The sequence below is a fragment of the Pyxicephalus adspersus genome, chromosome 10 (genome assembly GCF_032062135.1).
Source record: "Pyxicephalus adspersus chromosome 10, UCB_Pads_2.0, whole genome shotgun sequence".
Taxonomy (NCBI): Eukaryota; Metazoa; Chordata; class Amphibia; order Anura; family Pyxicephalidae; genus Pyxicephalus; species Pyxicephalus adspersus.
In genome coordinates, this window is record NC_092867.1 from 27,547,675 (window position 1) to 27,563,737 (window position 16,063).

Genomic DNA, 16,063 nt, shown 5'->3' on the forward strand with positions numbered 1-16,063 from the left:
CTGATATATATATATATATATATATATATATATATATATATATAATTAAGGAAGCTATTTCCTCTTCTGTTATTTTGCAATTCCTCCCCTGCAGGCTGACCTGTGTGATCTTCAAAAAATTAATTGCTAATTACAATGATTGTGAAATCCCTGGCTGCCAGTCTGCCCTGTGATTTAGACATGGCTGGAGCGTCATAAATCCCACAGCTTTGAAATCCCATCCCTTGCCTTTGTTGTCCTGTGTTAGGGGCGTGTGTGCAAACAAGCCGAGCAGTATAAGTAGAGCTGCAGGAGTGCTGAGCATCTTCATGAAGTAGCGCTATACTCCCTCTTAGGATTTACTGCTCTCCCTGGGTGATCTTCTCTGCACAAGCTCCACTCTCTGCAGGACTGTTCTGGCTGCTAATACATCGGACCATGATGAGGATGCTGCTGTCCCTTGTAATTCTGTGTTCCGCTCTCCTACATGGAGCTTCTAGCTATGTCGTGAAGGCTAGCCCCAACTCCAACTCCATCAAGAACGTCCCTGCAGCACCAGCTGGACAACCTATGGGCTTCTATCCTGTTAGTGTCAGCCCGGACTCCTTCTATGATATGGCAAACAAATACCAGTCCTTTGATGCTTACCCGGTGAGTAGACACAATTCTGCCATTATTATTATATTAGGGAGAATATTTTATCTCATGGAAGCTATAGCCATTGGACATTATTCGATACATGCAAAAATAATTTATCAATGTATCCTTATTACTATACCATTAGAAAAGTCTGTTTGTTTTTGCTATTTAGCCTGATTCTAGTTGTCTGGCTAGTTGATTAAAGTACAGTGCTGCAATAATTTGGACATAATGCATATGTTTGTATGTATGTCATACTGACATGGTGGTTTTGTCTCTCAGTTGTACTCATGCACAGAGGATGATGACTGTGCCCTGGATGAGTTCTGTCACAACTCCAGAGGTGGTAACTCCATGGTGTGCCTGGCCTGCAGGAAACGTAGGAAGCGCTGTCTGAGGGATGCCATGTGTTGTATGGGCAACTACTGTAACAATGGTAAGTACTGCACAAGCCACACAGGGTCTACATCACCATGTCAGCCTAATCCACATGATGTTAAAAGAAACTTTATTCCTTCAACACTAATCATGATTCACTAAAGATCATTTTCTAGAGAACATATGCAACCAAGTAAATAGACCTTACATTTGTAACTTTTGCACAAAGTGCTAAATAAACCACGCCAAGTCCAATGTACTGTATATGTACTGTACATATTAGTGTAACAACATAGACAGGCTTGTGTACTAAACACAACTGCTCATTTATTTTTCAAAAGAAGAACCTCCTCTTACTAATTTAGCTTCAAAAAAGCCCATTGAATATTGCATTGTCTGTAACTGTAATTCTAAGTGGTTCTTGACAAGCGACCCTGCTGCTGCCTCTTTGAGAATTTGAACAAACAAACTTTAAAGCTCAAAGAAAACTCAGAACTAGGCTTTCAATGTTTTAACATGCCCACCAAAGGGTCACTTACCATGAGAATTGCTTTAATCATGGCTCTATTTAAGGCTGGGTTGCGGTCCATATGGGCCTCTTACTGTGTCTGTCCTCTTTAGTACCCCATTATGTAGACACACAAAACACATTGTCTTACTTTGCATGAAGTCTAACCAGGTGATTGTTTTGTGATGCAATGGGTTATACAGGTGTCTAGTATAAACATGTCCATGCGGACTGCATTGTTCTTTCATTAATGGTTCACACTTCCATATCATGATGCTAACATTTGCCCTGATTGCCTTACAGGTATCTGTGTACCAGTGGAACAAGAACAGGAGCGCTTTCCACATCTTGCATACCAAGAAGAGACAGGCATGGAAACCTACCACAATGAACACGCTACAGTGGATACTAACACTAAATTCACTACATCTCCATCCGGGGCTCAACCCAATAAAGGTAGGTTAGCAGTATAAAGCTCACCTGAAACTATTGGATTATGCCAAGCATGTCTTTTTGTACTATCTGACAGTTCTCCTCTGCATATATAGCTGCAATCATATAAAGCTGAAAAATAAGGGACTTTTTTTTCATAAATTGCCTATCCACAGATGTTTGGCTTTTTATTGTATTGCTGCTTGGAGATATTGGCTTCTGTAAAAGATAACACTAGGGAAACAACCATGTGATGTGGAAATAACCCAGTAGGGACACTTTTTAAATGTTGTCTTTTTTCCTCCCCATCTAGGTCGTGATGGTGATGTGTGCCTTAGGTCCAGCGACTGTGGCCTAGGATTGTGTTGTGCTCGTCATTTCTGGTCAAAGATCTGTAAGCCTGTTCTTGAGGAAGGTCAAGTGTGCACCAAGCACAGAAGAAAGGGGTCGCATGGGCTGGAGATCTTCCAGCGTTGTCACTGTGGAGTAGGACTGTCATGCAAGTTACAGAAAGGAGAATTCACAACTGTGCCTAAGACCTCCAGACTTCATACTTGTCAGAGGCACTAAATCCTTCATTGGACGTGGTACCAAGTTAAGCTGGGACTTTACAGCCGATTTGCTCTTTGGATGTAATTCTGTTCAAAAACACAGTTTACATTGCATACTCTGGCTTTCATCTCTGGTCCAGGGTCCCATGAATGGTTTCTTTTTATGGAACTGCATTTTATTTACAATGTTTGCAGTAAATTACTGTGTTGTAAATACAAACTCTCGGTTGTACATATTTATGGATAGTAAGAGTTTCTAAACCTATCTCCCATTTTCCTTTCACCTTCCTAAATGTACATACATATCCATTCCCCTTTTTATATGATATGTGTTTTATGTTTGTAGAATGTCTGCATTTTTATTTTAAATAAAATATTTTAAAAACTGAGGCTACTTCTGTTGTGGTTCCTACATACTGTAGTAATCAATATGTGTTACAGATATGATACGGATATATTTGCTGTTTAAATAGTTTAGCAAAATACTTTTTATCTTTTCTTTTCTTTGCAAACATACACAATTTAAACTTTTATCATTAAAGACAACTTGTCACGAGAAACATTGGAGGTCTTAGCTGACCTCTTCTGATATTCCAAGTGGTCTGAATGTAAGGACTGTCTGCAATACTATGAGTAACTAAATATGTTAAAATAAGCATGCAGATTAAGAAATCTATTTAGGTCCCTTAAGAAAGAATAACAAGCATAACAGCCAGATAAATAGTATTTTCAAAAATAGTTCAGTAAAGACAGGCTTGTATTTTAATTACATCAACATACACCTGTCCTGAAAGAAATATGTTGCCTAGCTGTCTATGGTTTCCCTTCCTGTCATTTACAGAACTGGATGATGCAGAAAATAAGAATTCTTTATCACTACATATTGTTTCAGGTTAGTGACTTAGAGCCCTGAAGTGAGAGCATCAGCATAATGGCCAAACTAAAAATTTCAGGAATTCTATTTTTTTTTCATAACAGGCTTTCCTGTTTGGGGAAAAAAAGTATTTATGTGGATTTTTTTTATAAATACATACATATTTTGTAAATAAAAACACACACACACAAACACTCCTAGTGCATGTGCATACCATACAGATCACTGCTAAAATAATTTAGACATACTCAAAACACTTTCATAGGCTTTCATTAATTACAACTGTATAAAATAAATGGGCATATGCTGACTGTATAGGGAAATCATATTCCAGGAAAATTAAAACAATTAGATGAGTACTTCTAATATGAGTAGTAAATCCAGCTTGTCTTACCAGTACTTTTAGTGTGATATTCTTTGTACCTACAGAACTTGTGTACCGGTAATTCTAAAAACAAAAAAAAGATGTATTTTACTTTTCCACAGAAAAGGGGCTTCAATGCAGACAGGGAGGACTGATGTGTTATAACTAGAATTAATTATACATGAACACTAATCCAACTTTTTAGTATATTTTATTTTATTCTCATAGAAAAACAACAAACCTGTTGCTGATAAAAATAAGCCATAAACACCAAAACATGGTACTGTTAATAAAAGATAAAATGCCTTACTAACACAAAATCAGACAAAAACCATAACACCTTTGGTAAATCAAAGATTGTTGGTATGACATATCTGTCAATATGAACCTAAGTACTGTATCAGGGCCAACATCAAGACCAATCACATTCACAAAAAAATGTGGAACTGACAATCATTAGTTTATTGGAGGTGTTATGGTTATCCATGGTTTTGTATATTTAAAGCCAGGATGTTTAAATCTTTTGCTGTGTTTAACTAATTACCCTGCCATGTGATCTCCTCACATGCAGGGTATTAGCCTAAGTAAACCATGACTTTTCCTTTTAGGTACCTTCAGTGTCTGGCAGGTGCCCCCACTAAATATTTGTGTTCACTGGGTTTTGTACTGCTTTGGGATGAAGATTACAAGTAGCGTTTGGCCAGCATCAGACATCAATGACTTTACTAGGGAAGTGATAGCAATGTAGATTGGATGCTTGCTGAAATAACAAAAGTGCTTGATCTTTGCATCCTACATCTGTGCAAACACTATTTTAGCAAGCAGCTTGCAATTTGGTAAAAATCCTATCAACTCAAAAACTCTCCGTCTCTGCCAGGAATTTCATGGTGCAGCCTTATGTCATATAATAGAAGCCTCAGGTTTAAGGTATCTGTGCAAGAGCCTCCAAAATTTTTTTGAAGACATAAGGTAGAGAAAATGTCCACAATTCAAAGAAAAATAGCTTTCAAAGGACAGGATGTTATATACTGCTATCCTTTGTCAATGATCGATCCTACAGGTATTGCACATAACACCCTCCCCTTCTTTCTGTGCCCCTTGTAAGCTTTTGTTATCTTCAGAAAGCTGCTCTCACTTGCTTCAGCCTCTCAGATCATGTGGTTGAAAACATCAGAAAACATAATAGCGAAAAAGGAAACAAAAAACCATTTTTTGCACATTGACAAAGATATTTACGATGTAGAGAAAGACAGGGAGCAGTTTCTGAGCAAGTAACGTCATTTGATCTGTCAGAATCAAGGGTCAGCCTGACATGCAAGACCTTAAAAGCTCTATTGCTTTAGGGTATTTTAATGCCTGAAGCAGGTGGAGGATTTTGTTTTTCTTTAACAAGACCCCATTTTTGTGCTCCAGAAAACATACACTGTATTCCTATATGTCAACACTACAGACTGCAATCACTTTTCATTGTGCTAACTGGGATCAACAAGGTACTAGTACAAAATACTACAATCCCCAACCACAGAGCCCATAAAAATCAAATAAGGGCCACCTAGATGAAATGTGTTTTACAGCATAATATACACATTTATTCACTGTACTAACTCTTCAAGGTATACATACCTATCCACTATACAGCCAAAAAACCCTGATACTACCCACAAGTTATGAATACTAATAGTGACCACCTGCTTACAGGATTTTCTACACCTACATTAAATAGAATATATACTTATATCTATATACTTTTTGTTTATTGGAGAATAAAACATTGATTCGTAACAATATATTCATTCAATCACATGCTGTATGAAAATCAGAAAGGCTGATGAGTTTACCCTAATTTGAACATACAACATATTGCAGCTATATGGCAGAGCATTTTATACATGTTGGGTGTGAATGGGAACTTGTCAGCAACTTGAAAATGTGCAGGTAAAACACAGAAAAAATATAATACATTCCTGTAGTTTTCTGTACTTTTAATAAATTATTTTTCTCCAACTGTGCCTTTGAACTTCTACAAAAATGACTATTTCCCAAGCATAGCCTTGCATGTCATAGCCCTCTCATCTTCTGGAAGTGTCTAATTACTCTCTGTGCTGGCCTTGGTCCTCCGCCCATCCATGTACCTTACTGCATAACCTTTTATGTAGCCGTTAGAGAAGAAGTGAAGGAGAATACTATAATTTGAGTGACAGTTCTGAGTTTGCTTGGGGCTACACCACATCCAAAATGGCGGCACTTAGCAGCAGTCTCAAGATTTTTTAATCTCACACTGGAGGTGTTTACAGGAAGATATCATACATAAAATGCACATATTCTCTTTTTTAAAGAGAAGGTTTTTGTTGAAGCAAATGACAACAGGATCTTTCTAAAAGCCAGATGCCTGCTTGAAACCTGAACATTGTCACAACTAACCATACCACAGATCAATGCCCACCTAAATTCATGTATTGTACGTAGTGTAGACTGCCTGGCTGGGCTGAAGAGTAGCTCTAAGATTCTTCAACCTTCCTTAACTTAACAACATAAACACGATAAGCAGTGGATCCAACATCACTGTTTTAGCCTAAAAACCTTACAATTTTTTCAAAGTATGTAAGCACAAAATCTTCTTGGCATCATGGCTTACTATATATATAGTTTGTTTTTTTGGAACGGTTTTCAAAACATATTTTTGTGTATCTTTTTATTAATTTCCTAGAAGATTCTGCCAATAACAGCATTTTCTGTTTTAGGTGGACGATGCTAGGTCACTCTCCTGCAAATTGGGACTGGCAACTTATCTGTTAACTTATATTGTGACCTATTGTGACAGAGATGATGGCTCAAGAAGATAGGCATGTGAAGAGGTCCGAGAGGTTGATTGGTAAGGCTTGAGTAACTTAAATGGAAGCAAGTACTCAGGTGTGCTAACCACACATCAGAGTTTTGTAGCTAAGACTGGGAGCACAGGGGAAAGCCAAGTCTACAAACCCCAAGTTTGGGAACATTAATGTAAATGACTTGTGTCAGTTTTGATTTTGTTTGTTTTGCTACAAGAAGCTTGTGTTTCCTGTATGCTGAAGAAAGCTTATTTTGAACATAATAAAACTCAGTTTTGGACTTTGGACATCTGTGCCCTCTGTGATGCACTGAGCCCGGTTCCCCAAAATATCACACCACCACACACCACAAAAGGGTCCAATTTTTTAAGTTTTGATTATGTTTAGCAAAAATTTGTTAGAACAAAGCAAAATTAAAAAAAAAATTAAATATATAAAAAAGTTTAAATTTAGAGATGCTGCAGTCCTGGAGAAATTTAAATGACAAAAGACTGTTTTAAATCTGGACTGCAACTCTACCTATTAAAATCAGCTTATATATAAACATACCTTTCATTTCATAAGCTTTAAAGCACAGGGTTGCTCCAACAACATGCATTTTGTTTATAAAGTATATGATTTCTCTTCATTGAGATTATAGGTGTCCATGTTCAGAATATATCCTCCAAATTATATCTTCAGCAGTCACATTTAACATTATTACTATTTGAGCAGGATGATATTGACATGTTACATGTTTATTGAGAAATTAACCCCCCCTCTTTTTTAAATAAAATATATTCCTTTATGTTATTTTTCTGAAAATCCAATAAAACATATTGAAGCGGACCTATCACCACTTTTTTTAACATAATAATAAAGAGTAGCTAACCTTTTTATTTAATGAAAAATGTGGTGCTATTTTTAGTTTTTTTTCTTTGGAGGAATAAAAATAAAAAAGTGTCGATCCCACACAAGCACAGTAAGATTGACACTTTTTTTTTTCATTTTCAGAAAGACATGTCACCCGATTTTACACTGTGAGTGACATGTTTTCCTGAAAATTATGGCAGCAGAAGTAAAAAGATGGCCACACCTGCTTTCCCATCTATGCCGGAAAGAAGATGGAAGACAGGATGGCACATGACCTACAGGCCTTAGATTGCGGAGGGGGGGGGGGGGGGGGGATTGTGGCCTTTTGAAAAGCAAAGGTAAATGTTGTTTTTTTCATTTATTTTTTAATAAAAGTTCTTTCAAAAAAATAAGAACAGGGGCTCCAGATGTTATCTCCTATTATAGGGCATCGGTTCTAGTGCGCTTGATAGACTGGTTTCACAGCAGGCAGCTGAAGGAATGGGTGCGGCTGGAAGACTGTTTATCTCCAGTTAGCCTCCGATCCCTGCCATGGGTGGACCGGTCGTTGCTGCAGCCGGCCCTCCTCTACCGCCACTTACATTAGATTTACTACACAATTGGGATATCCTCCTCAGAGTGGGCAAATTATCGACGAACCCAGGACCCATGACCCCGCTATTTGATAACCCAGCGTTCCCCCCGGCAATGCGAACATCCACATTTCGATCTTGGTCCGCCTCAGACAACCGCCATCTTGGGAGTATACTACAAAATGGATGGGTTCCCCCACTGGCCTCCCTGGATCTCCCAAATAGAAGCAAGTTGCTATCATGGCTTTCATACAGGCAACTAACATCATTTGTTGCTTCATTTACTGATTTATCCTCCCTATATAGAAGTTTGACGGTATTTGAGCAGTTGGTTAGCTCGCCTGACCGCCCCTCTCATGTTGTGTCCTGGTTGTATGAGCTAATCACTCAGAACTCTGAACGCGCTGCACCTATATACACTAGATATTGGGAGAGGGAACTGACCGGACTCAAAACTGCGGACAACTGGGAAAAATCGTTTATCCTAATGCATAAGTTGGGCTTAACCTGTAAAGCTCAAGAGATTAATTACAAGATTCTATCCAGGTGGTACTATTGCCCTGTGGACCTGCATAGAATCTCCCCTACACAATCTGCCTGTTGCTGGCGATGCCACTTACACCAGGGGACAATGCTTCATATATGGTGGGAGTGTCCACTCATATCTCGCTTTTGGGACACGATTATTCAGTTATACAATGATATCACTGGATCCACCATACCCAATACTCCCAAAATAGCTCTTTTATCTATGATCCCGAGTTCGCTCAAAACCATTAAAGGTGGGGTTTTATGTCATTTTCCTACGACAGCAAGGGCCACTATCCCGAGATTATGGAAGCAATCTGTTGCTCCTTCTATAGCCAATTGTTTCTCCAAACTTGAAAAAATTCGTCATATGGGGATGTTGGTTGCGGAGGATGATGATAGACTGGAACAATTTAAACTTACCCGGTCCACCTGGGATTGGTTTAAAGACTCTCCCCGATTCCACACATATTTTACTTAGTGTCCAGGCCTACAAGATGGAACTCAACCCCAGTGTTGAGGGTTATTATACATCTCTTAAATTCTTGTATCGAGTGCCATTCCCCATCCCCCTCCCATCTTCCCCCCCCTGGGCTGTTTTATTATATATGCTTGTTTTTGTTTTTATTATTATTTGTTGTCTAGGAATATTGTTTTTTTACCCTGTGCCATATGCTTTTGCTAGCTGATATGTAGCTGTTTTAGTACAGGTTCAATATGTCCTATACGGTCCCTTTTGGACTATTATGTTTTTTGGTATATTTTTCTGGGTGTATGCAGCTTTCTGGTTATTTACTTCTGTTAACGCGAAATACTGTTATGTTCGATATGATGTATGCGTTGTATGTTTGATTCCCTGTTATGTTTATCTATTCTTTTTCTCTGAAAATTCAATAAAACTGATTGAAACACAAAAAAAAAAATGACATAGAATATACCTAGTGTTTTGGTCAAAAAGCTTGTTTCGTTGCACCAAGTTTTAAGAATAGGTGTTGTAGATTGGAACTAAGAATTAAAGACTTCAGATTAGCATATTCACCTTGTCAGCTGCCAGCTGCACATTTATGGGATCTGACATTCTCTGACAAAGCATTTCTCATTTTATAAATATGTAAAGGAAGAGGAATCTGAGTGCCACTTTACTTGCTTTATGACACTTTCAGGTCAATCCCGGCCTTTGTTATAACAACAAGGAAAATTACTGCGAATGTACGTTGAGTAATGGCAGGTTAGGGCAAACGTACAAAACAGGATGTTATTGGATTTTTTTCACTGTTTCTAAACAGGCCCAATATATCCATGTTTTCTGAGAAAAACAAATTACATCATTATTTACATCCTCTCCATCATATTTGTCTGTGATAGTGGTATTAAAAATGATAATGTGCTGTCCCAACAGTCAATGTGATATATTGCAGATAGCTTTAAGTACTAAAAACCTGTTTTTCTGCTTTCTAAATAGCTGCATTTCAGTAAAAACACAACTGACACTGTTATGTACATTCAATGTAATTATGTTTTAAAATGACAACTTGATACTTGATTCTTTCTAAACATTTCATGAATGACTTTTGTAATTCTAAGTAACATCCCTCCCAAACTCCCAAAATAAAAAAAGGTTTTATGCTGGATTCTGTTCCTTTGTTCCAGCTGTCCCCAAGTCTCCTCTATTCATTAGGCTGTCCTGAGGCCAAAGTCCATAATGTTTTGTATAAGGTGACTTTCACCTGTTTGCTTGAATTTTTGCAATTTTATGAGAAAGTCAACTATATGGTTGGGAAAAAATACTAGCATGGTGTGATAAAAGCAGACAATATTGTATATCTGCACATGATAGAACCAGGCTTGTATTTATTAGACTGCCCTGAATTCAGATTCTTTTCTGATGACACACCCTTCCGCCAGTAGCTCCTAGGCTTCTGAAGTCAAGGCTGACTTTGGACCAAATATTTGCAAGCAATGTTGCAAATAAAAGGCACATGAAAAGGCATAAAAAGCATATGAAATGCATTTTTGATGGAATGGGAGATTAGAATCTTTTTGAAGTTTTTGCCTTTTGAAGGTTTGTGTCCTTGTTAAGAAAACTTACTTTTTTAGAAGCGCAAGGAAGGGAACCCATGCTAGGTTTTCTGATGCAATCTGTGTTCCTGTTGGGAGATTTTCCATTTTACCCTCTATTTCATGGAGTAACGCGTATCACTGGAATAGGAAGTAAGGCAAGTCTCCCCAACTTGGACACAAAAAAACGACAGATTCTTATGCTTCCTAAAACCTAAAATATGTATTGGTAATAGTTTATATTGTGAACATTTTATGAAGATCCACAAAACTAAATGTAGAGTACTAAAACAATAATTTGCGATTAATAAGAATAGGAGATATCAGTTCTTGAAGAGGGGCTAGAAATGTCATACAAGCAAACACAAATACAGATCATTAACAGATTTTAACCTCTAAACTAACCACTGCTGTATACTTACTCTAGCATTGATTACTAACTGTTAACCGACATGTGATGAAAACTCCTTCTCTAGTGCTAAAAGCTACTGATCCATTCAATGCAATGTTCTATTTAAATTAAATCTGATCCCCTACAAACATTAGATGTTTGCGGATCTTATCCATGTGTATTTTGTCATGTTACTTCCTTTGCTTTTATCCTATTTGCATCCATAATTAAAGCTTTTACCAACAGTGCTAGAGGGAATAGTATTGAACATTTAAACGTGCACTTTCTGATCTTTGATCTTCATGTTTCAGAGGAACTGCGGTTGCTATTTTGTTTGGGATTCTGGTACAGGTAAATGCAGCATTCAGCAGAGTTTGTTCATCATATGGACACCTGTACTGTGAAATGCCAACGGCTATTGTGCTTTGAAAAGCTTTGCTGGGACACAATTTGGTGTTAATCCTGATGAAAGGTGTGTCAGTCAGAAGACTTGATCTTGTCGCCAGTGGTTGCCGCACTGAACTGCTGACTAATGAATCCAGCTTCTAAGTACGCGTGTGTATAAATGTACAATTTGAAGATCTTTCTGCTTACAATGTAGACTTTGTAATGACACATGTTTTAGGTGTGTAAGTAGGACGTCTGTAGTTTAAACATAATATTTCAGAACAATATTACAGATCAAGGGACTGAGCTAGAAATACCTCCAGGGTAAGATAAAACCAGAGAGGAAATTGCTCTAATACTTTTTTGATCATTCCTTTTGCGTCAGGTCTGTTGTTTTAATGCTTAAAGTAAACCTTAAAGTCATTTTTAGTTCCCACAGGAACATTAAGGATTTGTGATTAAAAAAAAGAATGAGAATCATCCAAAAGAACTGATTTTTAGAACGGTAAGTACAATTAGCTAGTTTTTACTAAGGGTTACATGGATATGTCAAATTAAAATACAATTTGCTAGGGATGTTATACCTTCATTTTAAAGGGTTTATTTAAATAGCAGTAAATCTGACATTCACAAATATATGCCCTGGTAAAGAATCTTCCAAGTTCATTTATTTTAAAAGGCAGTGATTGATTCTCCACCAGAGAATAGTTATAAGTAGACCCAAGTGTCATTAGATCAAAAGTTATAAACTTTGTTATAAGATAATTTATATAACTAGATAAGATAATACATGGTCAAAGGTTATTAGTGGTGTACCCCAGGGTTCAGTGTTGGGACCTTTACTGTTTAACATCCATTGTGGTCTGAATAAGTATTATTTAATGTCAAAAGGGTACAATTAAAAATACTTATTATTTTAAATTTCCCGCCTGGTCCCGCCTCCAAGCCACACGGTCCTGCCCCTCAGTCGCAAGCTTGCTCAGCCGGCATGTGCTTCCCCTGGCCTCGCGTTCCCAACAATCACATGCCGGGGACAGCAGGGCATCGCCAGGCTACACAGATGCTGGGCGGGCATCGCTTTAGGACGCCGATGCCAGGAATCCCTGGAGGACGCTGCGGGCACTGCTGGAACAAGTCGCAGGCACCGCTGGAGCACACCAGGGGCATCGCTGGAGCACGCCGCGGGCATGTGGGGACCAGGTAAGTTTTAAAACTCCCTTGCAATTCCACCCCGAGTGTGGCTTAGGGTTACCGATTTTGATACTTAAAATTAACCCCAAGCCACACTCAGGAATACCACTAGGGAGGTTAACATCTTGATAAATGATATGATATATGCAGATGACACCAAACTGTAATGGAATTAGGTCCCTACAGGATGTCTATAATCTACAAGCAGACCTGGATGTACTGTTTGATTAGGCAATCAGATGGCAAATGACATTTATTATAGATAAATGTAAAGTTATGCACTTGGGGGCTAACAACATGCATGCTTCATACTGTCTATGGGGGAATACATTTGGGGGAGTCAAAAATTTAAAAGAATCTGGGGGTCCCGGTGGATCTTAGACAATCATTGCATGCAATGCCAAGCTGCAATTTCTAAATCTAGCAAAGTAATTTCTTGTATTAAAAGAAAAATAGACTGCACCAGGGTTTTTTTTTTTTTTTGCCTACCTCTGGATCATCTATGTTTATAGGGGTTTTACCTGAGATATGTTTATTTCCTCAGGGGTTGAGCATGATGGAATTATATTTTTTTTCAACCTGAACCTATGTAAAGATTTGGGTATTTACTAACATTTTTATTATTTTTCAGGTCATATACATGCCAAGGTTACCCATGATAACATCTGGTTTTAACAATAACCATTCCCTAAGCTGCTCAAATCAAATGCAAAAAATCAACATTTAGCATTAGGTCTTTCCACATAGATGAAAAAAGTCCTGTTGCAAAAAATTATAGCAGTAGTTTTGGTGGAGCCAAAGCATTAAGAAAGCTAAAATCTGAACCAAATGTTATACCGTTACTACAACAATTACAAGAAAATACATACTGAAATAGGGGCAACAAGAAAAATTCTGGATAAGGAAGATGAAAATTTGCCAAATTCATTTGCCAACTGTAGTTTGGTCTGCCCTTAGAAAAAAGCTGTCTGCATTTACTTAGCTACAATAATATTACTTGAGGCAGTGTATCAATAACCAGTCTATTACCAACACAAGACACATCTACTGGAAATGGCATTTTAGATAATACAATATGATCTTGTGACATTTGCTTCCCCCCACAAAAAGTTACGTACAATTACAGAAAAGCCTCATTATGGCAAACTGAATCTGGGTGGTAACAAAATAAAGTATAGCTTAATAGGCAATCTTTCTAGAAAAAAAGCCAAACAGCCGTGGTTTTTGTAACCGAAACAAGATCAAAATCTTTTGCCAAGACATATTATTGTTTTTTATGGAAATTTAGACGATGTCTTCTGAAACTGGTAGCTTGTTTTAACCACAGATTATATCCTTATCGATTAAGTGGCAACATCAACTCTTTGGGGTTTTGTATAAACCAGTGAATCTGACATTCTGAAACATTCCCTGGTGGAGAATCTCCCAGGTCCAGGTTGGATTTAGTACTTTTTAAAAACACCTAATAGGTTTTGGTGAACCAGTATATATATATATATATATATATATATATATATATACACACACACACACACACACACACAAATACACACATCCTGTGGACTAATCCTGTGGAAAGCAAAAGTCAGATTGAAAAGCCAAATCTGATCATTGCTCTGAAATAATTTATCTGAAAAAAAAAACAGTGATGCAGTACTCTGCTACTACTGTACCTAAAGGCATAGAGATGATTATATATTCAGAATCAAATAGAATGGATAAAAAACCATGTCTAGCCAAACTAGCTAATGTGAGGAAAAATACTAGGCACCATCGGAATCAATAATTTTTAAGCAATGCTTGTAAATAAATATAACTTGCATTATTACAACTAAAAACAAAAAAAAAAAAACATTTAATAATATTTATTCTATCATGGTTATTGTTAAAAAAATTATAATTTTGCAAGTTAAAATACATGAACTCTTTTCAGTAAACAAATATCCTAAAATGTATTGTGCCTATTCTGAAAGGAAAGTAAATGCCTGCTACAATGCCTGGTATCCAGCAACCCTGTTAATAAACTAGTAAAAAATGTAGCAATGTTGCTTTTATTCCACATTTTTAATCCTTAAAAATCAGTAAACCTAAAATCTTCCTGGATTATGGATGATTATAGAAGAGTTATGAATGATTGCCAATAGGTTGTACCAACCACCATTTTCTGTGTTCGGGGTACCAGCAGTAAAGCCTCCATAGCGTCATTCCAGATAAGCATATTTGCATTGACATTTTGCTGAGTACATATTTTGTAGAGGTATGGGGCACATCTAGCAACTTGTTAGTGGAAAGAAAGAACTCTGCCATGGAGACCCGGAGACAGAAAATAAAAAGTCTGCCAACATACATCCACTGTCAAATAAATACCACTTTTAACACACTTTTTCTTTTGTGTCTTTTTTGACTAGCAGTCCTGAATGCAATGTATGTGTAAAAATTACATAAGACAGATTGAAAGTGTTAAAAAAAAAACACACACACACACACACACACACACACACACACAGTAATGATCCTGAAAGCATCAATTATTTTAGGGTTTCTAGCAAACTGGTATAATATATGTTGTTGGTGCTCATGCCACAAGACTGGGTTCAGAGAGTACAGACACAGGAAGAACATCTTCCTGACTTATTTCTGACTTCACACAATGAAAACAAGACAAAACTCAGATAATGCGGTGAACAAAAATCTAAAAATGAAAAAGTATATTAATTTCAATTGTGGCTGCAAAATACTCAAAAAAGTAATTAGAAAAGTATTTAAAGCATATAATAAATTGAAATGATTTTGAAATATTTATGTATAATATAACGTATTGTATTTATATTGATAAACAAAAGTTATGTAAAAAATATGATATAGTTATTAGATGCTCAGTATCGGATACCTGCACTTACTGCAAGGTTGTGTGACAGTCTACTTAGTTTTGGCTTTCAGTAAACACAACCAAAATGAAAAAATGAAAAATGGAAAAAAAAAAGTAAACAACCAAAAGTGGGGAGGATGCCAATGACCATGTTTGAGTTGTGTCACTGCTGACATTAATATAGTACTAGGAACATCTGTGTGTTACATACACATTTCCGGGATCCTTGTTTGCATACAGTATGTGAGTATTGCATAACAAATAGTTTAAAAACATGACACTTTAAAGCCTGGAGACAGAGGTAACAGACCATTGGTACTCTGAATAATTTTTTAAACAGGGAACCTGAACTGAACACATCTGATAAGATGTAAGGGAGTGGGACCAAGGCACATCTTTTACTGGGAAATTGTACAGAAATAATCACCCACATAACTTTGTAAGAGTACAATGGGATTCCCAATTTTATATCATGAATACAGAAATACACAAATTGTAGAAGTGTTTTGGGGGGGCTCCTATTCTCGTCTAATGGGACTTTTCCAATGCAGATCAATGCTGTAAACAATGCACACAAGCATCACATTGTTGTTTTACAACACTATATGCACCTATGCATTTATATAGTGCTGATATCTTCTGCAGTGCGTTAGCTGGTAGTC

General features: G+C 37.1%; 1 protein-coding gene across 1 annotated transcript; it reads left to right on the forward strand.

Moving 5' to 3' along the window:
• Window positions 1-326: 326 nt before the first annotated feature.
• On the forward strand, window positions 327-2,874 carry DKK1 (dickkopf WNT signaling pathway inhibitor 1). The gene is made up of 4 exons (XM_072424105.1): window positions 327-630; window positions 901-1,054; window positions 1,808-1,960; window positions 2,250-2,874. The coding sequence occupies exons 1-4, from the start codon at window positions 418-420 to the stop codon at window positions 2,504-2,506; spliced, it is 777 nt and encodes a 258-aa protein (XP_072280206.1). The 5' UTR covers window positions 327-417; the 3' UTR covers window positions 2,507-2,874.
• The last annotated feature ends 13,189 nt before the right edge of the window (window positions 2,875-16,063 follow it).

Coding starts and splice junctions, on each gene's coding strand:
- DKK1 (XM_072424105.1), top strand. CDS start 418: ATGATGAGGATGCTGCTGTCCCTTGTAATTCTGTGTTCCGCTCTCCTA. Junction 631..900: donor AGTCCTTTGATGCTTACCCG/GTGAGTAGACAC, acceptor TTTGTCTCTCAG/TTGTACTCATGCACAGAGGA. Junction 1,961..2,249: donor CGGGGCTCAACCCAATAAAG/GTAGGTTAGCAG, acceptor CTCCCCATCTAG/GTCGTGATGGTGATGTGTGC.